The 27,622-nt window shown below is 45.9% G+C and overlaps 1 protein-coding gene across 1 annotated transcript in view; it reads left to right on the top strand.

Moving 5' to 3' along the window:
• fah (fumarylacetoacetate hydrolase (fumarylacetoacetase)) overlaps positions 1–14,794 on the top strand; it is a 53,265-nt gene extending 38,471 nt beyond the window's left edge. The window contains exons 12-14 of the mRNA XM_078530457.1: positions 4,033–4,134; positions 5,559–5,676; positions 14,330–14,794. Of these exons, the coding sequence (XP_078386583.1) occupies positions 4,033–4,134; positions 5,559–5,676; positions 14,330–14,406 (297 nt within the window). The 3' untranslated portion in view covers positions 14,407–14,794. The remainder of the gene's footprint in view (positions 1–4,032; positions 4,135–5,558; positions 5,677–14,329) is intronic.
• Positions 14,795–27,622: the final 12,828 nt, after the last annotated feature.

The following is a 27,622-nucleotide window of genomic DNA, read 5'->3' as shown; positions in this document are numbered from 1 at the left end:
GGATGAAAGAAATGGTTTCTCGCCAGGTTAGAGAAATGAGCTCTGAAATTCCGCATGGATCCTCCCGATCTCCCATTGTATCACTGGAAGAAAACTTGCAGGTCTCCCAAACAAACAGCAGAGAGCGTGGGCCAGATTACAACTCAGAGACGGGAATGGGGAGGCGGAACTAATCCTGCTTTTTTGATCCCTCCTCCCTCCCCAGACTGCCAGGAAACAGGATTTTCCAGCAGTCCGGACTTTAATTGGCCTGGAGATGGGCCTGGTGGGATGATTCTTAACAGGCAGGTTAAAAGGCCTGCCTCCATTCAAAGTCGTCCAATGGAATCAATGGCAAAGTTGAGCTGCATTGGGAACGCCTCACAATCTATAGAAATCTAAATCTCCTGATCAACCTAAACCCTCTCACCCATTATCCACTTTATGAACAGAACTCACAAACCCTATTATGACAGTTGGAAATATTGAATAGCCCATAACTCTCTCTAAGTAACAAACTGACACTTCAAACCAGCTGTGTAAACAGAATCAAGCATTTGTAAAAGAATTAGACGCTTGGATTGTAGCCAAGAGCCCATAAAATTCTCCACATTAACAAACTAACCTCAGAACTAACCTCAAACTAATCTCAAAAGATGTCTGAGGCGAATACATAAAACTAATGGGAAACCGTTAAAATTTACACTTGGTTATCATACTAGGCTCCCTTTCAATAGAATGAAATGTACTTTACCTGATTATCCATTAGATTAACTTCTTTCACTCATTTGAACACTTTTTCGCATTTATAATGTCGATCTTTTACTTGACAGCTAGCCGGTTGGCAGAAGTAATGATCTGACAATCACATTGTTTAAGGGGTACTTACATCTTCCAATCACAGCACTGACATAGCTCTCCTTACTGAACACATGCTACAATGTTTCATGATGAACTGTAAAGGAGGGAAAACCATTTTACATACCATGGTTCACGTCTCTATGCAGCTGGTGTATAACCCAATAGCTGCTAAAATCTGGGAGCCTCCTTGAACATTACAAAGCTTGCCTGGCACAGGGTCTCAATGAGCCCACAAGGATATTAAGTGGCTTGTTAATAGGCACAGGTCCCATTAGCACCCTGCCCTTTCCCACAATGCACAAAATTGGACTGGGCGGAAACAATGTCGGGGTTCCCTGTTGCCCCATTCAGCGGCCTTTTTCCTTTTGCCATCCCACCAAACCGGTCCCAGGAGTAACCCTCTCTTTGAAGCCAAGATAGAACCACATGAAGTCTCATGGCATCAGGTCGAACATGGGCAAGGAAAGTGCCTGCTAATTACCACGTACTGCCCTCCCTCAGCTGATGAGTCAGTATTCCTCCATGTTTAACACCACTTGGAGGAAACACTGGGGGTGGCAAGGGTGCAGAATGTGCTCTGGGTGGGGGACTTTACCAATGTCCACCACAAACAGTGGCTCGGTAGCACCATCACAGACCAAGTTGGCCGAGTCCTAAAGGACATAGCTGCTAGACTGCGCCTGCAGTAGGTGATGAAGGGACCAACAAGAGGGAAAAACATACTTGACCTCATCCTCACCAACCTGTCTGCCACAGAAGCATCTGTCCATGACACTGTCGGTGGGAGTGACAACTGCACAGTCCTTGTGGGGATGAAGTCCCGGCTTCACGTTGAGGATACTCTCCATTGTGTGGTGTGGCACTACCACCATGCTAAATGGGATAGATTTTGAACACGCAACTCAAGATTGGGCATCCATGAAGCGCTGTGGGCCATCAGCAGCAGCAGAATTGTACTTGAACACAACCTGTAATCTCATGGCCCGGCATATCCCTCACTCTACCATTACCATCAAGCCAGGGGATCAACCCTGGTTCAATGAAGAGTGCAGGAGGGCATGCCAGGAGCAGCACCAGGCATACCTAAAAATGAGGTGTCAACCTGTTGAAGCTATAACACAGGACTACTTGCGTGCCAAACGGAATAAGCAACAAGCAATAGACAGAGCTAAGCGATTCCACAACCAACGGATCAGATCTAAGCTCTGCAGTCCTGCCACATCCAGTCATGAATGGTGGTGGACAATTAAACAACTCACTAGAGGAGGAGGCTCCACAAATACTCCCATTCTCAATGAGGGAGGAGCCCAGCACATCAGTGCAAAAGATAAGGCTGAAACATTTGCAACAATCTTCAGCCAGAAGTGCTGGGTTGATGATCCATTTCGGCCTCCTCTGGATGTCCCCAGTATCACAGGTGACAGTCTTCAACAATTCGATTCACTCCATCTGATATCAAGAAACGGCTGAAGGCACTGGATACTGCAAAGGCTATGGGCCCTGACACTATTCTGGCAATAGTACTGAAGACTTGTGCTCCAGAACTTGCTGCGCCCCTAGCCAAGCTGTTCCAGTACAGCTACAACACTGGCATCTACCTGACAATGTGAAAAATTGCCCAAGTATTTGCTGTACACAAAAAGCAAGACAAATCCAACCCGGCCAATTACCCCCATCAGTCCACTCTCGATCATCAGTAAGGTAATGGAAGGGGTCATCTGGAGTGCTATCAAGCTGGAATTGCTTAGAAATAATCTGCTCACTGACGCCCAGTTTGGGTTCCACCAGGGTCACTCAGCTCCTGACCTGACTACAGCCATGATTCAAACATGGACAAAAGAGCTGAACTCCCGAGGTGAGGTGAGAGTGACTGCCCTTGACGTCAAGGCAGCATTTGACCAAGTGTGGCATCAAGAAGCCCTAGTAAAACTGGAGTCAACGGGAATCAGGGGGAAAGCTCTCCGCTGGTTTGAGACATAACTAACACAAAGGAAGATGATTTTGGTTGTTAGAGGCCAATCATCTCAGCTCCAGGACATCACTGCAGGAGTTCCTCAGGGTAGTGTCCTTGGTCCAAATATCTTTAGTTGCTTCATCAATGATCTTCCTTCCATCATAAGGTCAGAAGTGGGGATGTTCGCTGATGATTGCACAATGTTCAACACCATTCACGACTCCTCAGATACTGAAGCAGTCCATGTCCAAATGCGGCAAGACCTGGACAATATCCAGGATTGGGCTGAATATAGTGGCAAGTAACATTCGCACCATACATGTGCCAGGCAATGACCATCTCCAACAAGAGAGAATCTAACCATCACCCCTTGATATTCAATGGCATTACCATCACTGAAGCCCCCACTATCAACATCCTGGGAGGGTTACCATTGACCAGAAACTGAACTGGACTAGCCATATAAATACTGTGTCTACAAAAGCAGGTCAGAGGCTAGGAATCCTGTGGCAAGTAAATCACCTCCTGACTCCCCAAAGCCTGTCCACCATCTACACAGCATAAGTCGGGAGTGTGATGGAATACTCTCCACTTGCCTGGATGAGTGCAACTCCACCAACACTCAAGAAGCTTGACACCATCCAGGGCAAAGCAGTCCGCTTGAGTCACACCCCATCCACAAACATTCACTCCCTCCACCACCAATGCACAGTAGCAGCAGTGTGTACCATCTACAAGATGCACTGCAGGAATTCACCAAGGCTCCTTAGACAGCACCTTGCAAACCCACAACTACTACCATCTAGAGGGACAAGGGCAGCAGATAGGTGGGAACACCACCACCTGGAAGACCCCCCCCACACAAATCACTCACCATCCTGACTCTTTCAGGAGCACTGCTGTCACCTCCTCCAGCTCTGCAACCCTCCGAGATCTCTGCGCTCCCCCAGTTCTGGCGCCCTCAGCATCACTGATTTTCATCACTCCACCATTCAGCTGAGGAGAACAGAAACGAAGAAATTCCCTCCCTAAACCTCTCCAATTTTCTGCCTTTCTCTCCTCCTTTAAGTCGCTCCTTGCTGTTGTTATATTTCTTTGTGACTTTGTGTGAAATTTTGAAATTGCCCTTGTGAAATGCCTTTTACTCTGTTAAAGATGATTTATGAAAGCAAGTTGTTGTTGGGTGTGCTTTACAACAAACAAGTCTTCATTCACTGTGTTTGTTGGCTTCTCTTCAGCACATGTACTGGACCCAGAAGCAACAATTGGCTCACCATACTGTTAATGGGTGCAATGTAAGACCTGGGGACTTGTTGGCCTCTGGAACTATCAGTGGCTCTGTGAGTAGCAGCTATTTTTTTCATTTCATTGTTTGCTAGAGGTGAAATATATCAAACTTGGCATCTTTTAAAAAACAATGATTTTACTTAATCATTTATTCCTGTATTTAAAATTGAGTTTACTTTCAAATATGTTTAATACATATCTAATGTATTTTTAAAAATAGCACATGATCAAACAGTTTAATGGTACTGTGCTTGTCAGTGGCACTGTCAGACTTACATTATCTGACTCATTAACTTCTGTGGCACCCGACCTAACATTTTGGCCTGGATTTTTGTGAAGGAAACCGAAAGTGTGAGTCCGGAAAATTCCCGACCCCACAAACATGTCTCCATTAAAAAGCCTCCCACCCGCTATGTTTAATTCCCGGGATAGAGGGATGGAGTTCGATTACTCTCAATTTGGATCAGTTTGGAGACTGGTTACCAGTGGTGCCCCACAGGGGACTCGATCTGGGATTGTTGCTCTTTACAATTTTTAACACTGAGAGAGATATAGGTGTTGAGTCAGAATAGATCATTTTTTGCAAATGATACTAAGATCTGTGAATGTAAGACTGTAGATGAAGTTGACAGTTGCAGGTTGATCTTAGTGTGTTGGGAGATAATGCTCATGACCGGCAATGATTTTTAATTTGGAAAAGTGCAGTGTGGTGAGGGTGAATATTCAATGTGCAGACACCCTTCAGGGAGCAGCAGTGAAGAAGTTGGATAAAGAATGAAATGTGTTCTCATAGATCTCTAAAGATTCATGAGCAATGCTCTGAGGCGATAGCGAGAACAAGACAATTGTAAGATGAGGCCTGTACAAGACTTTGGTCAGGCCTCAGTTGAAATATTGGACTGGATTTTCATCCTAAAGGCAGATAGCAGGAGTCAGGAAATTTCCTGGCTCTGTACCCCCACTCGGGAGAAAGCGCCTGTAAAGGTGGGATTCTGGTTCTGGGGTGGGGCATGGATGATAACTGGAGTCAGGCCTGCCGCTCCCGGAAAGAATTTGGAGGCAGCCACATAGGCCTCCAGCCCTCAGCTCACCACCATGGTCTGTCAAACCTATCGTGCCAACCTATGGTCCTCCATGGCCCCTCATGCCCCCCCTACCAATGTGCTGCCCGAGATGGTGTGCAAAGCACAACACTTTCAGAAGCTGAGTAAAACACCAAGATGGAACTGGGATAGTTGCTGAGTATGTAGATATTTAGTGCAACTGCAGTAGTAGATTATTGATGGACTCCTGTCCTACAGGTAGTGTTTAATTCAATTACTGATTATGTAAAATGTGTGGGAAGTATCATTGGTACATTTTCAGTGTTAATATTTTCTAATCTTAGATTACAATATTAGTTTTTTCGCTGACTGTTTATTTCATGTGTAGGTTTGCAAGGACTGTGTAATGGAATATCTGTGGTTATGCTTTCCAGACCCCAGAGAGCTTTGGTTCAATGTTGGAGCTGTCATGGAAAGGAACAAAAGTGATTGACCTTGGCAATGGACAGACACGCAAATTCCTTCAAGATGGTGATGAAGTTACCTTGACGGGTGAGGTCACTTATAATCAAATCAAATAAAATAACATTGGTTCTGGTACATTTAGCTGAATAAGCAGTCCCTACAGGGGATGACCTCTCTGGGGTTGCTCACCCAGGAGAGGTGTATATCAGGTGCAGAGAGAGAGAGCAGACGCTAAGTCCGTTTTTTACCAAGGTGTAAATCGATAAAATAAAAGCAAAATACCCCAGATGCTGGAAACCTGAAATAAAAACAAAGGTCGGGATTTTCCGTGAAGTTGGCAAAGTCTGAGAGTGGGCAGGGAAATCAACATTTGACCCGCTGATGGCAATGGTGACTTTTTCCGCCACTTTGTTGAAAAAATTGAGAGGCACAGGTTTCACATCAGATCACTGATTCGCCCAAGCCGCTGTCACTTCAGGCCTTCAGTAATCCAGGCGCTATATTTAAAGGTTGCCCCTCACAGAGCTCCTCTCCCTAAGGGATTGAAAGCTACTAGAAAGACATGGCTGCCAAAGGGAGGAAACATGCTGTCCCCAAATTCAGTGAAGCCTCTCTCGAGTGCTGACTGGACACAGTGGAGGGCCGCTGCGAAGCCCTTTACCCTCCTCTGGGTGAAGAACCTCATCCAAGATGACAAATCCAGCATGGGAGGCAGTGGCAGCGATGGGCAGCGCCAACGCCCTCCAAAAGAGGACAGCCACACCCAGTGCCAAAAGAGGGTGAATGATCTCCGTTCCGCCAGGGTAAGTCACCCTTCTCATCACTCTCAACTCACACACTCACAAACCTATCACACATCCACAGGGATCTCACTCACTGCCAGCTTAAGGGACATCACCATTCACTCTCTCACACACACCATCTGCCCTGGAGATTGTGTCCTCATCCTGTCCATGGCACCATTCACCACCCACACATGCCAGGTCTCCTTCTCACCTGGCCTGGCAGGTGTCCTGCTAACACTCTCTCCAACTGTCTTCATACAGGACAAGCTGGCACACAACAAAAGGGAGAGGTCACAGACCAGGGGCGAAATGCCTCAACTGAAGGTCTTGACCAACTTTGAGAATAGAACCATTCACCTGGCCGGAGAGGATCTGGACTGTTCCTGTGCTGACGGTGAGGTCAGTGGCGCTCAACTGAGTGAGGATCCAGCAGTGCAACATCCATCAGACAATAATACAGTGAGTGATGTCTCTTGTTCCACAGTCCCCTGCCGTGCATTACTGATCTCCCTTTTGCAGGTGCACCTGGGAAGCATCCCAGTACCAGACCCTCAACTCAAGCCCCGAAGACACCTCAGAAGAGGTACCTGATGACACCCTCATTGAAGACCCGTCACAGCCCTCACCCTTCACCAGCGCAGAGGCATGTACCTAGGTGGGACCTAGCTCTAGAGTAACCTCGGGGCCACAGTCTGGTGAGCACATCGCACTGTCTGATCCACAGCAAGCGGATACATGGGAATCCCAGAGTGCTGCCGCTCGGAGGACAGCTGGAGGCCAGGAATCTGCTGAGTCTGAGTTGGTTGAGGAGCCTCTGGACTCAGTTCCACCTCAGTTGCTGAAGCTGCAAAGGCAAGCTCGGGAACATCAGGAAGGGATGTCCGCTGCACTCCTCAGATTGCAAGGCATGATGGAGTTGTCCACCTGCCTTCAGTCTGAGGTGATAGCGCCGGTATGCCAACATACCGAGGTCAACACTGGTAGGATGGCGGCCACCATGGAGACCTTGGTCCAGTACATCGGTCCTGCACTGCTGCAGGAGCTGCACTCCATTGTTGAGGCACTTGCAGGCATCCATCAGTGTCAACATGAGGGGGGACAGGGCATCTCGAGCTCACTCCAGTTGCCCCTTCTTCTCAAGGAGTCAGCCTTGGGCACCCATAGGGAGGAGGATCAGAAGGTGCACCCCCCCAGTGCCAACCACCCAGGTGACTTTGGGACTGTCCAGCCCATCCGGATCCCCTCTCCCTGTGACCCCAGAAGCTGGACTGCTTGTTGCCACGGAGACCTTAGAATCACGTGAGTGCAGTCAATGGCACCCTGCACCTTTGGGAACCGCAAATCCCAGTGAATCCCAGCTTCCGAGCTCACCTGGCCTCAGTAGAAAATGACCAAGTTGTGTGTCTTGGGAAGGATGGCGTCCATGGCCTCCTGGGTACTTTTGTGGCTGGGAGTTTGAGAGATCCCGCTCAGGTCACCAGTGAAGTCCTGGAAGGAGCCACTGTCGTAGAAATTGTGCATGGTGGTCACTTTCAATGCCACTGGCAGTGAATGCCCTCAGAGTCCCCAAGGTGCCAAATCCTGCAGAAGGTGGCGTATTTGAGTCATCAGTTCCCTTGATGATCACAGTCTTTGGTGACACTGGTTCTCGCTCATCTGCAGGTAGGACAAGCGCTGTCTATAGACCCTGGGTCTAGTGAGGTGCCTACGAACGACAGCTCATGGTGGATCTTCCTCTAGGTGAGGGGGAGGCTCTGCTGCCCCTTGATATTGAGGGTTGTGCTCCTCCCTTTGGAGGCACCTTCATTGCATTCTTCTCCTTCTTCTATCCTGCTTATAAGCCACGAGGCAGACAGCGAGATCACCAGTCTCCATGTTCCTGATGGTCTCCTCACTGCAGGTATCAGTATCAAAGGGAGAGATGTGAGGGTTCAGCATTGTTTCCTAAGGACCTCTCTTGGTTAAGTCTCTGGCTCCGGCTGTGTCTCAAGGCCCTTTCACCCATGCTGGAGAGTCTTGGCCACCACTTTGATGGCCAGTGCTTAGTTTGCTTGATGCCTGACCAAAACCCCACCCACCTCTGTCCCATACCACATGACCGAGTGGCAACAGCTTTGGCCACTCGACTGCCTCCTGTACTTTCCGCTCCGGCACAGGTATTATCCTCACCTGCACTCCAAGGGTATGCGGTTGGCTTGGGCCATGAGGGTTACTGCTCAAAGCCTGAACAACTGCAAAGCACAGGGTTCTGAGCACCTCCCTCAGTGACTGTTCCATGCCCACCTCTCGGAAGGGGATCCTCAAACTTTCCCAGTCACCCAATTGTTCTGCAGCCCCATAAAAGGCAGATTATTTTGCAGCCTGCGCCCGAGGGGTTAAAAGTTCAGGAGCAATCAGTGGCTCGATCAGGAATTTGTGTTGCTTGAGTGGATGCAATTGTTTCAGAAGCCGGACTCTGAGCAAGTCACTGGAGCTGATGCTGAAGGGTCTCAGCTGCGGAAGAACGCTCAGTCTTGAAATGCTTTTCCAAGTGCCCGGGCGGCTTCTTCACCCCCTCGCCCCCTGGCATGTGCTTGTGTACTTGCTTCAGTCTGAGCTGCTTTGCCCCCCCCACCCCTGGCACTGGAGTCCTTGCCCGGGCACCGCACTGAAAGCCAGCTGGGAAGAAGCCGCTTGGAGACATGCCTGTGATCCCTACCCCCCGAGTCTGTAAATTCCTATGGGGGATCCTCGCGGGCGCTGCGCTAAGTTGTGTGAGCTCATCTCTGAGTTCCCCTCGACGTTCAGGTCGCCGGGTGCACAACTTTTAAAGGCGGCTCTGAAGTCACGTCGACGTGGGATTTAAATTTGATGTGGTGGCGGGGGCGGGGGTGTGGGGGGTGATTCTGGCATGTGACCACAATAATGAGATGCAAATTTATGAAAATTAAGTTCCCGATATTCAACGACAAGAATCGCGGCCCGCCATTGACGGGGGAGGAAACACTCGTGTTCTGGATTTATGTCGACAGGGAATACAACCAGGGACTTCTCACGAGACTTCTCCGATTGCGCTGCTGAACATACCAGTCCTGATCGAGCGGGGAAAGCCCCGTCCAAACTGCTGGAATTACTCAGCAGCTCTGGCAGCATCTGTGCAGAGAAGCTACGACTCTTATTCAGAACTTTTAATATAAGTTGATATGTTGCCTGCTTGCTGACTTCTGTCCCTGAATTCCTGATTTACGCTCTGACTAGTTGCGTCTCTGTACAGGAATTCTTATTCAAAATCACCTCTCGTGGATCCGAATCTTATTTTCGTATCGTATTTTCCAGCCACAATCGTGCAGGTGATCAGACTGCGAATCAGAAACGATTTACTGAGTTCTTCAATGTAAAGTGTTGGGTCCTCAGACTTACAAATAGGAAGAAGAATCTTGAGGATACCAGCTAAATGTCTTAACAAACAACACTGGAAAGACAAAGTAGGTCAGGCAGGCCATGTGGAATATATTAGCTACATTTCAGTGGTGGACCCTTCATTAGACTGTTTCATTTTAAATGCTGTTGATCTGTACATAGAGAAAGAGTGTAAAGGGGAATAAATGACACAACCACAGGAAAAGAAATAAAATACATACAAAGTGCCTGGAAATACTCAGCAGGAGTGATATACTCTTCCTGGCTATAAAAACAAAAAAATGCTGGAAATAGTCAGCAGGTCAGGCAGCAACTTTGGAGAGAAACAAAGTTAATGTTTCAGGAATGTCACTTCCCACCCTCTGCCACACTGAATAGTTCCTGGCATATTTTTTAAAAATACATTAACTGGATGAGGACATCACTGGCTTGTCCAGCATTTATTGCCCATCCCTAATTGCCCTTGAGAAGGCGGTGATGAGCCACTTTCTTGAACGGCTGCAGTCCATGTGGTGTGGTTACACCCACAGTGCTGTTAGGGAGGGAGTTCCAGGATTTTGACCCAGCAACAGCGAAGGAACGGCGATATATTTCCAATTCAGGATGGTGAGTGGCTTGGAGGGGAACTTCCAGGTGGTGGTGTTCCCATGTGTCTGCTGCCCTTGTCCTTCTAGATGGTAGTGGTCATGGGTTTGGAAGGTGCTGTCTCAGGAGTTACTTCAGTGCATCTTGTAGGTGGTACACACGCTGCTGCCACTGTGCGTCGGTGGTGGAGGGAGTGAATGTTTGTGGAAGGGGTGCCAATCAAGTGGGCTGTTTTGTCTTGGATGGTGTCAATCTTCCTGAATGTTGTTGGAGCTACACTCATCCAGGCAAGTGGAGAGTATCCCATCACACTGCTGACTTGTGCCTTGTAGATGGTGGACAGGCTTTGGGGAGTCAGGAGGTGAATCACTCGCTGCAGGATTCCCAGCCTCTGACCTGCTCTTGTAGCCACAGCTTTTATGTGGCTAGTCCAGTTCAGTTTTTGATCAATGCTAACCCCCAGGATGTTGATAATGGGGGATTCAGTGATGTTAATGCCATTGAATGTCAATGGGTGATGTTTAGATTCTCTCTTGTTGGAGATGGTCGTTGCCTGGCACTTGTGTGGCACAAATGTTTCTTACCACTTGTCAGCCCAAGCCTGGATATTCTCCAGGTCTTGCTGCATTTGGACATTGACTGCTTCAGTATCTGAGGAGTCACGAATGGTGCTGAACATTTTGCAATCATCAGCAAACATCCTTACTTCTGACCTTATGATGGAAGGAAGGTCATTGATGAAGCAGCTGAAGATGGTTGGGCCAAGGAAACTACCCTGAGAAACTCCTGCAGTGATGTCCTAGAGCTGAGATGACTGACCTCCAGCAACCACAACCATCTTCTTTTGTGCTAGGTATGACTCCAACCGGTGGAGAGTTTTCTTGGAGAGGTGGAGCCCTGCAATACAGTCCGCATCGTCGTCATCTGCTGCACACTTCACAGCCTGACATTGCAATGGAGAGAGGAGCTGGAGGTCTCCTCCGATGAGGAAGATGTCAATGGGAATCAGGGTGGGGAGGACCTCGAAGGCAACAATGTCGGCAATGAGGCTATTGCACTGGCCAGACGAGGCAGGTGTGCTTGGGAGGCCCTCATAGCTGCTAGACTCATGGAGGATGATGACGACAAGGAGTGAGGAGACACATAGATCCTCACATTGCATCTGTGAACATTTGACTCCAGCCTGGCTGATGGCAGCGCACATACCCTCTGTGAGAATGCTCCTATCATAGGGACACATTGGAGGCCCTAATAGTCACTCGATTACAGGGGGATGATGATGACATACAGTGAGGACTCTATAGATCTTCACATTGCCTCCGTGAATGTCTGACGCCTGCCTGGCTGAGGGCAGCTCGCTTGTGCTCTGTGATCAGGATCGTATCATGAATGCACAGCCATGAAAGTTTAAACGCACCTGATCTTTTGTCCGCCTTCAGCACCTGAGCCCTTCAGGAGCACAGCGTCACTGGTCACAGATGCTGAAGAGATGGGCTCCTGTCTGCTTTCGGGGTCCTGCTGTGTGGTAGTGGCACCCTCCTCAGCCTGTGGAGCTGGAGCTGCTGAGGTCACAGGAAGTGGGGATTCAGATGGGCTGGACACTCCCAGAGTCACCTGGGTGGATGGCCCTGGGGTGAGCACCTCCTCCCTATGGGTGCCCAAGGGCCCCTGGCTGACTCCTTGAGGAGAAGGGGTAGCTGGAGTGAGATCGAGCTGCTCCATACCCCTCTCACGTTGACACTGTTGGAGGCCAACTATGGCATCAGCGATGGAGTTCAGCCTGCGCAGCAGTGCAGGAGCGACGTCCTGGACCAGGGTCTCCATGGCAGCCACCATCCTACCAGTGTTGACTTCGGTGCGTTGGCATGCCGGCGCTATCACCTCAGCCTGAAGGCAATTGGACTCCTCAGTCGTGTCTTGCAATCTGAGGAGTGCAGCGGACATCCCTTCCTGATGTTCCCGAGCTTGCCTTTGTAGCTCCAGCAACCGTTACATGACCGAGTCCAAAGGCTCCTTATCTGACTCAGACTCGGCAAATTTCTGGCCTCCAGCAGTTCTCCGAGTGCTGGATACCTGGGAAGTCCCTGCCTCCACCTGCTGTGGATCAGACAGTGCGATGTGTTCACCAGATTGTGATCCTGAGGCTACTCTAAAGCTAGGACCCAGCGAGGTGTCACTGCGCTGGTGGCGGGTGTGGGTGAGCGCTGTGACAGGACTTCAATGAAGATGCCTTCAGATTCAGCTTCAGAGGTTTCTTTGCAGTTTGATTGGAGGCCACTCGGTCGTGCACTCAGCCAGCAGTTTCCCAGATGTGCCTGCGAAAGTGAGGAGAGATAATTAGTGCATAGCAGTGGCCTGTGAAACAGGACACATCACTCACAATGTGGTTGTCTGATGGATGTTACACTGCTGGATCCTCACTTGGTAGAGCAGCACCGACCTCACCGTCAGCACATGATTGGTCCAGATCATCGCCGGCCAGCTGGATGACTCTGTTTTCAAAGTCCATGAGAACCTTAATTTCAGGCATTCCTCCACTGGCCTGCGACCTCTCCCTGTTGTTGTGTGCCAGCTTGTCCTGCATGTGAGCAGGACACCTGCCAGGCCAGATGATAAGTGTGCCTGGCATGTGTGGGTGGTGAGTGGTGCCATGGATGGGATGAGGACAATGAAGGTGTGTGTGAGAGAATGAATGGTGATGTCCCTTGACCCGGCAGTGAGTGAGATCCCTGTGGATGTGTGATGAGTGTGTGAGTTGAGAGCGATGAGAAGAGTGACTTACCCTGGTGGAACGGAGGGGATCATTTGTTCTCTTGTGGCACTGGGTGGCTGTCCTCTTTTGTAGGGCGTTAGCACTCCCATGCTGGATTGGTGATGTTGCTGCCCCTCCTGCAGCCAGAGCAGGGGTAGAGAACATCACAGTGGGCGTTCACAGCTTCCAAACTGAGCTTGAGGAATGCGTCATTAAACCATGGAGCTGCAGGTCTTTTGGGGCCATGTCTTCTTTGCAGTAATCCTGGGAGACTTCATTTACAAAGCACTGAGAGATGTTCGCGCAGCTGCACTTTAAATATGGCGCCCAGCATGAGGAAGCAGCGAGGTGATGGCGTGGCCGGTGAGTGAGAGCCTGCCCGCCATGGAAACGGCCAGTTTCCCGGGATTGTACAATTAATGAGGCGGGATTGGGATGGTACAACGTGAAAAGCTGCCATTGCGAGTAAAACGCCCTTTTTCCCGCCCACTTTGTGCAAACCTGGGACAATTCCGCCCAACGTGTTTTTTGGTGCTGTTTGAGGGATAACTATTGGCCAGGACACTGGGGTGACCTGTTTTATTTTTTGAAACACTATCAAGAGATCTTTTACATCCAAATGAGAGAGCGGACTCAGTTTTCACATCTCATGTGCAAGCCTGAGAGTGCAGGACTCCCTCCCAACTGTCGCAATTCCCAAACCAATTATAAGTCCAACAAAATGCTGCCATTTGTATCGACTTCATTTACAAAGAAGTAACTGGTTCTGTACCTGTGCCGTGTTCCTTATGTCTTGGCTGGCTGCTCGGACCAGTTTCTGATGCTGAGGGTTAGCAAGAAGAAGCAAGGAAATACTATGAGCAGGTGAAGTGTCTTCAGCACACAGAGTAGAAGAGAAGCAGTCCTAGTGAAGTTATGGTGTTTTCAGTATCATTAGGATACTGAAGATGAGTTTGCTCCATTTGTGCTCAATGGAGAGTGAGGGAAGGAGTGAGGCTAAGTTTCGCAGCTGGTGTCAGCACTGAGTGTCCAAGGAGAAAGGGCAGAGACAGGGAGGGTGCTGGGCAGGGTGGGGAACACAGAATGGTGAATGAAGCAGACATCATTGACAAGTACACTTAAGTGGGCTTTACCACAAGCTATTAGCTAAAGAATGTTTGATTTTTCCCTGTATTTTATACCTGAAAACAATGCTAATGTTATTTTATTTTAATTTTAGGTTATTGCCAGGGCAACGGCTATCGAATAGGCTTTGGGGAATGTACTGGAAAAGTGCTTCCAGCAATTCTGATGTAATGCACTGAGCTTGTTCAGATTGGGGAATGAAGAATGCCATCAAATTTCTCATGCAATAGTTTCTCAGTGGAACAGATGGAACAGATTGGAATTAAGTGTCTCTTGGTCAGAGTATCCGATTAGAAAGCAGGCTGTAATAACACAGTTCATCTCATTAATCAGTGTGGTACTTTTTATTGTTTTTCAGAACATAACTCTGCCTTAATGATTGCATTGTGATTAATATTAATTTGCTTGCTGCTGGACTCTCCATAAACATTCAAAGACTTCTTTCAGAATTAACTGCTATGAAAACATAACATCTCGATAAGAGTTACCATTAAAAGGCCAGAGACCTGCTCATGTGCTTGGAGGTCACACCAATAAAGAAAGACTTGCATTTATATAACACCTGTCATGACCTCGGGACATCCCAAAGCATTTTACAGTCTATGAAATACTTTTGTAGCTCACTTGCTGTTGTAATGTAGGAACAGCATCATCCAATTTGCACCCAGCAAGCTCCCATGAATACTAATAAGCAGATAAACTGGTTTAGTGAGGTTGATTGTGGAATGAATATTGGCCAGGACACCAGAGGGAATTCCCCTGCTCTTCTTTGAAATAGTGCTCCAGAATCTTTTACATCAGAGTCTAGATCAGGCCTCAGTTTAACATCTCTCCCAAAAGACGCAAATAAGTCAAATTTTGCTGAGAGTCATTAATCATGGAATCTGTATCCAGAATTTGCACGTGCTTTTAAATTATTTTCAAGGATCTTTCTTTCAGATGAAGGAATTCGTAACACAGCGACTTTTCCAAAAACAAGGCAGCTAAAAGTACGAGTGCCAACTTAGCCCAGCTGCAAGTGTTCTCACTGCTGAGGGGTGAGGTTGGGTACACAAACCTCACTGCTGGACTTGAACTTGCAAATCGAGGCTGGCCCTAGGCAAAAAGTAACCCTGCTCTTCAAGAAATGAAGAGAGGGAACAGTGGATATCAGTTAGCCTGATATCAATAATAGGGAAAATGCTAGAATTTATCAGTACGGGCCTGATAACCGGACCCTTCGCAAATTATAATACAATTAGGCAGAATCAACAATGTTTTATGAAAGGAAAATTGTGTATCATAAACTTATTGGATACTTTTAAGGGTATAACTAGTTGGGTGGATAAAGTAAACCAGTTGATGTTGTATATTTGAATTTACAAAAAGCATTCAATATGATGCCACACAAGAAGTTGTTACACAAGGTTAGAAACCATGGGATCAGGGGTAATATATTAATATGGATTGAGGGTTGGCTAACAGACAGAAAACAGAGAATAGGAATAAACGGGTCATTTTTGGGGTGGCAGAATGCAACTAGTGGAGTGCCACATAGATCAGTCCCTGGGCTATTTACAATGTATAGCAATGACAGATGAAGGGACCAAAGATACAAAACTAGATGGGTCAATAAGCCATGAGGACACAAAGAGGCTGAAAAGGGTAAAATAAACAGGTTAAATGAATGAGCCAGAGTGCGGAGAAATTAGTACAATCTGAGGAAATTACCCATTTTTGGCCTTATCTGAGAAAAGAAAGACTTGCACTTATACAGCACCATTCATGACCCCTGAATATTTTAAAGCTGTTACTTAAGTACTTTTTGAAGCATAGTCACTGTTGTCATGTAGGGAACACAATAGTCAATTTGCACACAGCAAAGTGATCATGACCAGATAATCTGTTTTTGTGAATGACCAGGGATAATTCCCCTACTCTTCTTCAGATAGTGACAATGGGATCTTTTACATCCACCCAGATAGATAGATGGGGCTTTGGTTTAAGCACCTCGTCTGAAAAACAGCACTTCCAACAGTGCATCACTCCCTCAGTACTGCACTGGAGTGTCAGCATAGATTTTTTTACACTCAAGCCCAGAAGTGGACTTGAACCTGCTAACGTTATGACTCAGAGACAAGAGCGCTACTAACTGAGCCATGGTTAACACTCTAAAGCACTTGCCATAGAGAGGGTGATGGGTGGGAGTTTTGCAACGACGAAGGCTCACTCGATGATTCTCTACTCTATAATGGACTGTACCAACATCTCCAGCCCAAAGAGTCATATGATCCTTTTTATGCTTCATTAAGGAAAAAATAGCTCAAAATTAATATGATCAGTGCTCCTGAGAAAATTCCTCTCATCCTTCTTGCGCTCCCTTGCTGCACTCTTCCACCTTCATCCTCAGCACATTGAAAGCAAGATCCATGTTATCATCTCCTAAATGAACGCATTTTTTATCGAAACATTCAAACTCGTTCCTCCTTACCTCCCTCATTCTTTCATTCTGCTTGCAATTTACAGGTTTTTAAAACCTAAGCTTCATCTCAAGTAATCAATTCTTCTTCAGTTAAACCATTTTCCCTCACTCTTTCCAGCCTTTGATGGTGTCTGAACTGGGATTATTGCCTTTCACCTGGATCTCGCAATTCAATAGAAAGATCCAAGCTGTTTTGTCATGGAGGCTGTCTAAACCATTTCATATCCTGAGGGAATGTTCTGTGAATTATCTCCCATCCATCAAAAGATAAACTACCTAAAACCTGAAGCGATTTTTATCTAACCAACTGTCCTATAGATTTATCCAGCTGCAGGCTTCATGTTGCTTCCTCGGTAGCATCAATTCAAAAACCCTTGAGCAAAGTTTTTCTCTTGAGTTTTTAGGTGAAAAACATTGCACGGGGGAGGGATGGGAGTAGTTGGGGTGGAGGTTCATGTGGCAAAATTGGGTGTAAATGATTGTACGTCCAAAACACAGCACGCCCAAGTCTATATCCATTGAAATAAATGGACAGCAAAATGGGCTTGGGCCTATACTCATTGATGTTTAGAGGAATGAGAGGTAATCTTACTGAAACATATAAGATTCTGATGGCGCTTGACAGGGTGGATGCTGAGAGGATGTTTCCTCTCGTGGGGGAATCTAGACTAGGGAGCAGAGTTTCAAAATAAGGGGTCTCCCATTTCAGACAGAGATAAGGAGGAATTTCTTCTCTCAGAGGGTTGTTAGAGCTTGGAATTCTTTTTCCCAGACAGCAATGGAGACTGGATCATAGAATATATTCAAGGCTGAGTTAGACAGATTTTTGATTGACAAAAGAGTCTGGGGTTATGAGGGCTGACAGGAAAGTGGAGTTAAGACCACGATCAGATCAGACATGATCTAATGAATGGTGGGGCAGGCTCCAGGGGCTGAATGGCCTATCCCTGCTCCTATTTCTTATGTTCTTATGAGATGACTGTCCTTTGAGGAGAGATTGAGTAGAATGGTCCTATATTCACTGGAGTTTAAAACAATGTGAAATGATCTCATTGAAATGGATAAAATTCTTAGAGGGCTTGACTGGGCTGATGCTGACTGGCTGGTTCCTTGACTGGAGAACCTAGAACACAGGGTCACAGCCTCAGGATAAGGGGTTGATTATTTGATACTGTGGTGGGGAGAAATTTCTTCACTCAATGGGTTGTGAATCTTTAAAATTCTTGACCCAGATGACTATGGATGTTCAGTTGTTTAGTGTATTCAGCAACAAGTTATAAGTAGTACTGTTTGAACAAGAGTAAGGTGTTCCCTCAAATTTCTATTTGCTGTTTGTAGTCAGTTTGTTGCACTGCACGGTCCCTCTAAGATTGATGCAGGGCTGAGCATCTTAAAGGAAACATTGAGTGCATCCTGCTTGTTCCCTGCCCATTCACATTCCCGGCTGCTGCACACCCTAGAACCTGAATGTTGTGTAAAGTGTTAATAGAACATTTATGGTAATGAGTGATGTCAACCATGATGTAACAGTGACATCAGCAGTCATGTGCCCGACCCTTGGAAGAGAGCATGGAATAACTTGTACGGGAGGCATACCTGCTCTGTTACATATACAAGCATAAGAATTAGGAGCAGGAGTAGGGCATTCAGCCCCTTGAGCCTATCTTTAACATAGTGCTAATAAACCAGTTTGAAGCAACTGCCAGAGTAAGACTACAGTCTCTCCAGCATCAGGTTGCTGAGACCTGGAACCTGAGACCTGGAATCTGAGAACTGGAACCCACTTCTCCCACACCAGGCTTTGAGCCACGCATTCATCTTCCTAATCTCACTTGCCCTATGCCAATTTGCATGTGGCTCAGGTAAAAATGCAGAGATTATGACCTTTGAGGTTCTGCTTCTTAATTTCGTGCCAAGCTTCTCATGCTCACTATGCAGAACCTCCTTCTTTGTCCTGCCTATGTCGTTGGTACCAACATGGACCATGACAACTGGGTACCCCCTCTCCCACTGCAAGTTCCGCTGCAGCTCCGAGCAGATGTCCCAAACCCTGGAACCCTGGCAGGCAACACAGCCGTCTGCACTCACGCTCTTTGCTGCAGAGAACGGTGTCAATTCCTGTTCCTACTACCACTACATTCCTTGTAACTCCCCCTGCTTGAATGGTTTCCTGTACTACAGTGCCATAGCGAGATAGCTTATCCACTCTGCAGCCCCCACTCTCATCCAAACAAGCCGAAGAAACCTCAAACCTGTTGGACAATTGCAAGGGACGAGGCCCCTGCACTCCTGCCATCTGGGTCCCCTTACCTGCCTCACTTGCAGTCACACCCTCCTGTCCCTGACCACTGACCAAATCAGAAGACCCTATCCTAAGGGGTGTGACCGCCCCCTGGAATAAAGTGTCCAGGTAACTTTCCCCCTCCCTGATAAGCGGCAGTGCTGAAGTTCCTGCAACTGCAAACACTTGCTGCAGATGTGTTTGCCCTGGATCACACCGGAATCCAGTAGCTCCCACATCCTGCAATTACAGCACATCACTTGCCCTGCGATCTCCAATATGTGTTAATTAATTAAATATTGATTATTAATTAATTATAATTAATAAAGCTTAAACCTTCCAATAGGTTTTGGAATTGCCAGTAAACTTTGCAATACTGATAAAACTAAATACCAGTTACTGGTTTACCTGCTCCTTCTGTTGCACCAAAGTGGAAATCAAATACTAGAGGCTGAAAAAGAGTAGAAGAAAAAAAATACACCTTCTCCCCACACAGCACACTTTACTTCTTGCAGTAAATTTTACCTAAAACACCTCTTTCCCCATTCGCCAAATTCCCACCTTGAACCAAATTCCCAAACATACTCGCTTGGTCTCTGTCTCACTCAGGTCGAAGTCTCCCCTCACTGACTGTGTGCCTCTTACTTGCGCTTTAAAAGTTCCTTTCTTATATACAGCTATGATACCTTACCCTCTAGCTTAGCTTACATTTCTAAGGCCAGGCTGTGGCCGATGGAAGCAATCCGTTTGCAAGGATCAAATACACTGAAACTTCTATTTGAAATTACTAACGGATGAAACATTGACCATCTGAAGAATCCAGACAAAGGATATATATTGTTTGTCCAACCAAGTTGGAGTTGTGGGAGTCATGTCACATGACATCCTCCCCAAGGTGCTAGAACCTGTAATATTGCCTTATACAGCTGGAAGAGGTGGACTGCCATTTTCTACCTAGCAGGCAGCCACAGAAAACAGACTCAGTCCAGGAGTTTTTGAATACCTGGCTCCTCACATACTCTGTTTTCTACTGGAACTTCTGAACTTCTGTACCAGTGCCTACAAGACTAATTCATCCCGATGGGCCTATCTCATGATGGAAGTAATCTCTACTGGAAAAGTAGGTTATCCAGCATCCACCTTCAACCTACTGACTCTGTGAAAGTATACACCAATGGACTTTGATTCTGAAATCTGGACTCATGTGAAACAATAATTCTTATCCTCGCTGTGGCCTTTGCCCTGTACCTCTTCCTGTTTTCTATCCCACCTTTATTGTATGAATGAAAAGGAGGCCACATTGCACTCCTCCTCTTGCATTTGAGTGTATGCAAATAAATGAACCCTTTTAGTCTATTCTAACTTGAATTTGCTATGGGCTTATTAATAGAGAATTGGATCACACCAAAACTGAGGGGTTAGGAAAATACACCACCGCTTACAAAGGCGGATATCAAAAATCAAAAACATCTTTCTGTCTACAGACGGGTGGTGAGAGGAGAAATCAGGGCTGTTTTAAATTAAACCCCCTCCTGCCTGTAACACTAGATAAGATAGGCCAAACGCCACCTGTATATAAAACACTGCACAGCTTAGGGGAAACAAGGATGAGAATTTTTCATTTTTTTTAATCTTTAAAAGGCTTTGATTGATCTTCTTACATCTGCTCCTACACCTGAGTTTGTCATTAACTGCTGTTGGTTCAACAGGTTATGCTGGAGTGACCAAAGTTCTGGGGACACTGTTGTAATAAATTTGAAGTCACTTAAAACTACGTGTTCAATAGCTCAATGCCAATTCTGTAATAGTAATAACTATGGTCTTTATTTAAACATCAATGTGGATTAATACATTACAGTATTTAAGCAGCAGTTTATATCATATTACCCACTATAGTCCTTTGGGTGGAAGTTGCGACTCATTCCGCAATATTTCCAACTCGCAAACATTTCTGCACCAACTATGACCCAAAGTCCCGAAGATAGATCCCAAAATCCAGCACTGCAAAAATATCCATCCAACCTTGTGTTATTCAGACCCCCATTCTACCCAACCACAAGCCCTGGCACAGACCCTGGGCTCCCCATTCTGTTTTCAGCCTTAAGACCAGCTTTCTCTGTTTTCGTTGATGAAACGTTACCCTTGAAGACCAGGTTTAAAGTATAAATTAAACTTATATTTAATGAAACTGTAGACCAGCGGCCTCAATACTAACCACAATCTAGCACAGTTTCCTGCTGGAACAATCGCTAAAGGGCTTGATCTGTTTGATTACATTTGAACAAATGCAGAAGTCCTCAGTGCATTCCTGCAGGCGGGAGAGATGAGGTATCACTGTGGACACTGTTCTTTTCTCTTTTCTAACAATAACAATTAGCTTTTGTAATAACAAGGCCAAATGTGATGTTGCACCTGTCTGAGCGCAGATAGTCCAACACAGGCAATTTTCACAAACCAGGAGCTCTAGTGAAAGACTCATTTAACTCTTACAAATACCATAAGCCTGTATTCTTACACAGTGAGGGGGACTGCAGGGTCTGGCGCCCCCAGGGGCAGCACTGGCAGTGCATCTCACGAAATTGAGGAGCGACTGGAAAATCAAATTGTGGAATTACACTTGACACAATAATGATGATCTTTATTTAATTAATTATTGTGACACTTGAGATATTGGTAAATATTTGTTGCAAAGAGGGCAAGGTGCTTCATTCTGTAATATGAAACCAGTAAATAACATTTAAAAAACAATGATCTCATTTCCTCGAAGGGAGCCAAATAATATTTACTGTAGCATATTAAAGAAAAGAAAGACTTGCATTTATATAGCATCTTTCACAACCTCGGGACATCCCAAGACATTTTATAGCCAATGAAATACTTTTGAGGGTGTTGTAATATGGGAATGGCAGCAGCTAATTTACACACAGCAAGATCCCACAAAGAGCAGAGGTATAAATGACCAGGTGATCTGTTTTAGGTGATGGTTGTGGGATAAATAGTGGCTGGGACACTGGGAGAATGCAGTCGTTCTTTCCAAGTAATGTGATGGGATCTTTCACTTTAAAGAGTGGTCAGGGACTCCATTTAGTGTTTCATCTGAAAGACAGCATCTCCAACAGTGCTGCACTCCCTGGGTGCTGCACTGGAACGTCAGCCTTGACTGCATGCTCAAGTCCTACATGACATTTGAAATCACAAACTGCTGACTCAGAGTACGAGTGCTACTCACTGATCCAAAACTGAGTCAACAGCAAATCCCAATCGGTATCAGACATTTCAAGAGAAAAGTTAACATTCCTGAATAAAACGCTCCCTGTGATAAGTCTGCATCAGATTATTTTGTGTTAGAATCAGTTCATGAAATGTTACAAATCTTCCTTGTTATGACCGATGCAGTTGGTAAAGCAGTGTTATTTAAAAATCCCAGAGGGAATCTTTAAGCAACGGCCATAACCTATATTTTTAAGTGTAACGTTTGAGAAGCGACTCTAGATTCAGGAATCCGACCACCAGTTCTCGAGGCTTTACATTAAGCTAAAGGAAACATTTTATTAATTTACACAGATTAAAATGCATGTACACATGGCTTCAAATTGCTACTATCATAACTTTTAGCAAATTCCCAAACTAATCTCCATTAAGGCAACAGCAGCCCATAGGGAAGAATTTTCAGGTCGGTGAGCAGGGGACGGGGCCCACTCGCCAACCCGTAAAATGACTCACGGTGACATTGGGCGTGCGTCCCGACATCACGGCGCATCATTCAGACTTTCAGTTCGGTGGGCGCGCACCCGAGTCGGCTGCAGGCCTACTGAACTGTCAGAGGCCTATTAAGGCCATTTAAATATCAACTAAAGCTACTAACCGAGCTGCCCGTTCAACCTTAACGTTGGCGGGCAGGTGAAGAGCCCAGGCAGCCTTCGCATTTTTCATGGAACCTCATCCATGGGCGATGTGTTGTAGCTGCATAATGCGGGAGCTGGTAGACTCCATTGTGGTTCCTAGTGACCACATCTTTGGCAAATGTTGGTTGCTCGAGGAACTCTGGCTCAGAGTTGATGAGCTGGAGTCTGAGCTTCAGACACTGCGACACATCAGGGAGGAGGAGAGTTACCTGGACGCTGTGTTTCAGGAGACAGTCACACCTTTTAGATTAACTACCTTAAATTCAGCCAGTGGTCAGGGACAGAAAAGTGTGACTATGGGTGAGGCAGGTAGAGGGATCCAGGAAGTAGCACTGCAGGAGCCTCAGCCCTTGCCCTTATCCAACAGGTTTGAGATTCTTGTTCCCTATGTGGACGAGAGCGGGGACTGGAGGGAGGATGAGCAAACTGACCATAGCACGGTGGTAAGGGAGCCATTCAAGTAGGAGGAGAAAAGATAAATGTAGTTGTAATCGGGGCTAGTATAGTTAGGGGATTAGATACTGTTCTCTGTAGCCAGGATCGAAAGTCCCGAAGGCTGTGTTGCCTACCTGGTGCCGGGGTTAAGGATATCTCATCTGGGCTGCAGAGGAACTTGGAGTAGGAGGGGAAAGATCCAGTTGTCATGGTCCACATAGGTACCAACGATATAGGTAGAACGAGGAAAGAGGTTCTGCTGAGGGAATATGAGCAGCTAGGGGCTAAATTAAAAAGCAGAACCAAAAAGGTAATAATCTCCGGATTACTATCTGAGCCACGAGCTAATTGGCACAGGGTCAATAAGATTAAATTGGTAAATGCGTGGCTCAAAGATTGGTGTGGGAGAAATGGGTTCGAATTCTTGGGACATTGGCACCAGTGCTGGGGAAAGAGGGAGATATTCCGTTCGGACGGGCTCCACTTGAATCAGGCTGGGACCAGTGTCCTGGCAAATCCCATAACTAGGGTCATAGATAGGGCTTTAAACTAAATAGTGGGGGGAGGATTCAGTTGCATGGAAATATAAAAAATCAAATTTTAAGGAGAGGGTAAGAGTGCAGGTTAGTGACGAGGCTGATTGTTACCAAATAGTGAAAGAAAGGGACAGAGTGTGTGAATGCCATATTGCACCAAAGAATCATATAAGAATAGGGAAAATTAACAATAGGGCAAACTTAAAGGCTTTGTATCTGAATGCGCATAGCATGCGGAATAAAACTAATGAGTTAACAGCGCAACTAGAGATAAATCGGTATGATTTGATGGCGATTACTGAGACCTGGTTACAGGGAGAACAGGTTTGGGAGTTGAATATCCAAGGGTACTCAGTGTAGGATGGGCAGGAAGGGAAAGGAGGTGGTGTCGCTTTGATAGTAAAGGAAGAATAGTGAGGAATGATACAGACACTGGAGACCAAGACGTAGAGTCAATCTGGGTAGAAATAAGAAATAGCAAGGGAAAGAAGCCCCTGGTGGGAATAATCTATAGGTCCCCAAACAGTAGTTTAGCAGTAGATTGTTTCTTGGAGGAATATGTTGTGGAACCAACCAGGGAGCAGGCTATCCTGGATTTGGTTTTGTGTAATGAGATGGGATTAATTAATGATCTCAGAGTGAAGGATCCTCTAGGGAAGAGTGATCACAGTATGCTAAAATTTCAAGTTCAGTTTGAGAGTGAGAAACTTGAGTCCCACACTAGTGTTCTGGAGTTAAACAAAGGTAACTACATAGGCATGAGGGCAGATTTGGCCCTAGTGGACTGGGCAGGAAGACTACAAGGTAGGACAGTTGATGAACAGTGGCAGATATTTAAGGAGATATTCAATTCCTCCCAAGTAAAATATATTCCAAAGAGGAAGAAAGATGGTAAGAGGAGGAAAAGCATCCATGGCTAAGCAAGGAAGTTAAAGATAACATAAAGGCAAAAACTAAGGCATAACAAATTGCAAAGGTCAGTGGCAGGCTGGAAGATTGGGAAACTTTTAAAGAATAACAAAGGATTACTAAAAAAAAAAATTAAAAAAAGCAAAGGTGAAAGAAAACTAGCACAAAATGTAAAAACTGATAGCAAAAGCTTCTACAAGTATAAAAGAGGAAAGAGAGTAGCTAAAGTGAATGTTGGTCCCTTGGAGGACGAGACTGGGGAGTTAATAGTGGGGAACGCAGAAATGGCAGAGACGCTTCATCAATATTTTGCCTCAGTTTTCACAGTGGAGGACTCTAGTCCCAACCCAATAGTAACAGGTAGTGCAGAGGGTGTAGAGAAGGAGGAACTTAGAACAATCACTATCACTAGAGAAAAAGTACTGAGCAAACTACTGGGATTAAAGGGTGACAAGTCCCCAGGACCTGATGGCATACATCCCAGGGTCTTAATGGAAGTGGCAGCGGAGATAGTGGATGCGTTGGCTATAACATTCCAAAATTCCCTGGATTCTGGAAATGTTCCAGTGGATTGGAAAAATGCTAATATAACACCCTTATTCGAAAAGGTGGGGGGGAGGCAGAAAGTAGGAAACTATAGACCAGTTAGTTTAATGTCTGTCGTTGGGAAATTGTTGGAATCCATTATTAAGGAAGTAGTAATGGGGCATTTGGAAAGACAAAATGCAATCTATCAGAGTCAGTATGGTTTTATGAAGAGTAAATCACGTTTGACTAACTTGCTAGAGTTCTTTCAAGATGTGACAAGCAAAGTGGATAATGGGGATGCTGTAGATGTAGTATATCTGGACTTCCAGAAGGCCTTTGATAAGGTGCCGCACAAAAGATTAATACACAAGATAAGATCACACGGAGTTAGGGGTAATATATTAGCTTGGATACAGGTTTGGCTAACCAACAGAAAGCAGAGAGTCGGGATAAATGGGTCTTTTTCTGGATGGCAAGCTGTAACTAGTGGGGTGCCACAGGGTTTGGTCCTTGGGCCCCAATGTTTACAACCTATATTAATGACTTGGATTCAGGGATAGAAGTACTATAGCTAACTTTGCAGATGACACCAAAATAGGTGGGAAAGTAAGTTGCAATGAAGAAATAAGAAATTTACAAATGGATATGGACAGGTTAGGTGAATGGGCCAAAATTTGGCAGATGGAGTTTAATGTGGATAACTGTGAGGATATCCATTTTGGTCGGAAGAATTAAAAGGCGACTTATTATTTAAATGGAGAGAAACTTCAGAATGCTTCAGTGCAGAGGGATCTGGGTGTCCTCGTGCAAGAACCGCTGAAAGCTAGTGTACAGGTACAGCAGGTAATAAGGAAGGCAATTGGAATTTTGGCATTTATTGCTAAAGGAATAGAGCATAAAAATAGGGAAGTGTTGTTGCAACTGTACAAGGCATTGGTGAGACCGCACCTGGAGTACTGTGCACAGTTTTGGTCCCCTTACTTTAGGAAGGATGTAGTTGCACTGGAGGCGGTTCAGAGGAGGTTCACTAGATTGATTCAAGAGATGCGGGGCTTGTCTTATGAGGAGAGATTGAGCAGTTTAGGCCTATACTCGCTAGAGTTTAGAAGGATGAGAGGGGATCTAATTGAGGTGTATAAGATGCTAAAGGGGATAGACAAAGTAGACTTGGAGCGGATGTTTCCTCTTGTGGGGCATTCTAGAATGAGAGGCCATAGTTTTAGGCTAAGGGGTGGTAGATTTAAATCAGAGATGAGGAGGAATTACTTTTCTCAAAGGGTCGTGAATCTGTGGAATTCATTACCTCAGAGCGCAGTGGATGCCGGGACACTGAATAAATTTAAGGAGGAGATAGACAGATTTTTAATTAGTAACGGGTTGAAAGGTTATGGGGAGAGGGTGGGAAATTGGAGTTGAGGCCGAAATGAGATTAGCCATGATCGTAATGAATGGTGGGGCAGGCTTGAGGGGCTGAATTGCCTTCTCCTGCTCTTAGATCTTATGTTCTTATGAAGCATTTATTAATTAAATAAATTTTTTCATTCATGTTTCTTGACATGTCCCAGCTTATGTGACACTGTCACATGAGGGGACATGTCTTAAAATACTTTCTTTTCTTTATTTAAACTTTTAAACCTTAAACTATTTTGTACTCTTTCACATGCATGCGCAAAGGAGCACAGGCCCCGACTCAGGGAATTCCCCCCAGCTGCACAGGGAACGCACAGCGCTTCCGGGCGCACGTCACGCTGGGGGGGCTTTAACTGGCCCACCCATGTAAAATGCCGGTGCTGACCCGATCGGGGGGTCCAATCAGGTTTGTGCCTGCCCCCACCCACCCCAGCACAAGCCCCCCGGTAGGGGAAATCTCTGTCCATAGACTTAACCAGACACCAGGCAAAGCATTTTCACCTTACGAATTCATAATGAGGTTCTTTTCACTTTGGTTCCTGTGGAGACAGTTGGAGGCTGACAGCTGCTTTTAATCTCACATTGCCTCTGCCCTACACACCCAAAAACTGCTGAAGTTATACCTTCCACCCCCACTGAATTACCAACCTCTGAACTAAACCTTTCTAACAATAAAACCCCTTTCATTATACCAATTCTATTAGTAAATATAAAGATATTGCTTGGTATCTGCTGGATAGGTGTCAGTTTTCACCCCACTTCTCGAATGCTGTATTCAAAAAAGTGCAGATGCACTCTACCTCTCTGTTTACATCTCAGAACTAGTGCATATCAAAGCACCCAGGCTAACTAACTTTAATTCAATTAAGACACACCCACAGACTAAACCTCTACTTTAAAAGAAAAATATTTTCCAAAATAT

This window comes from Cetorhinus maximus, chromosome 26 (genome assembly GCF_964194155.1).
Source record: "Cetorhinus maximus chromosome 26, sCetMax3.hap1.1, whole genome shotgun sequence".
NCBI classification, from domain to species: domain Eukaryota; kingdom Metazoa; phylum Chordata; class Chondrichthyes; order Lamniformes; family Cetorhinidae; genus Cetorhinus; species Cetorhinus maximus.
This window is presented reverse-complemented; position numbering and strand designations above follow the sequence as displayed.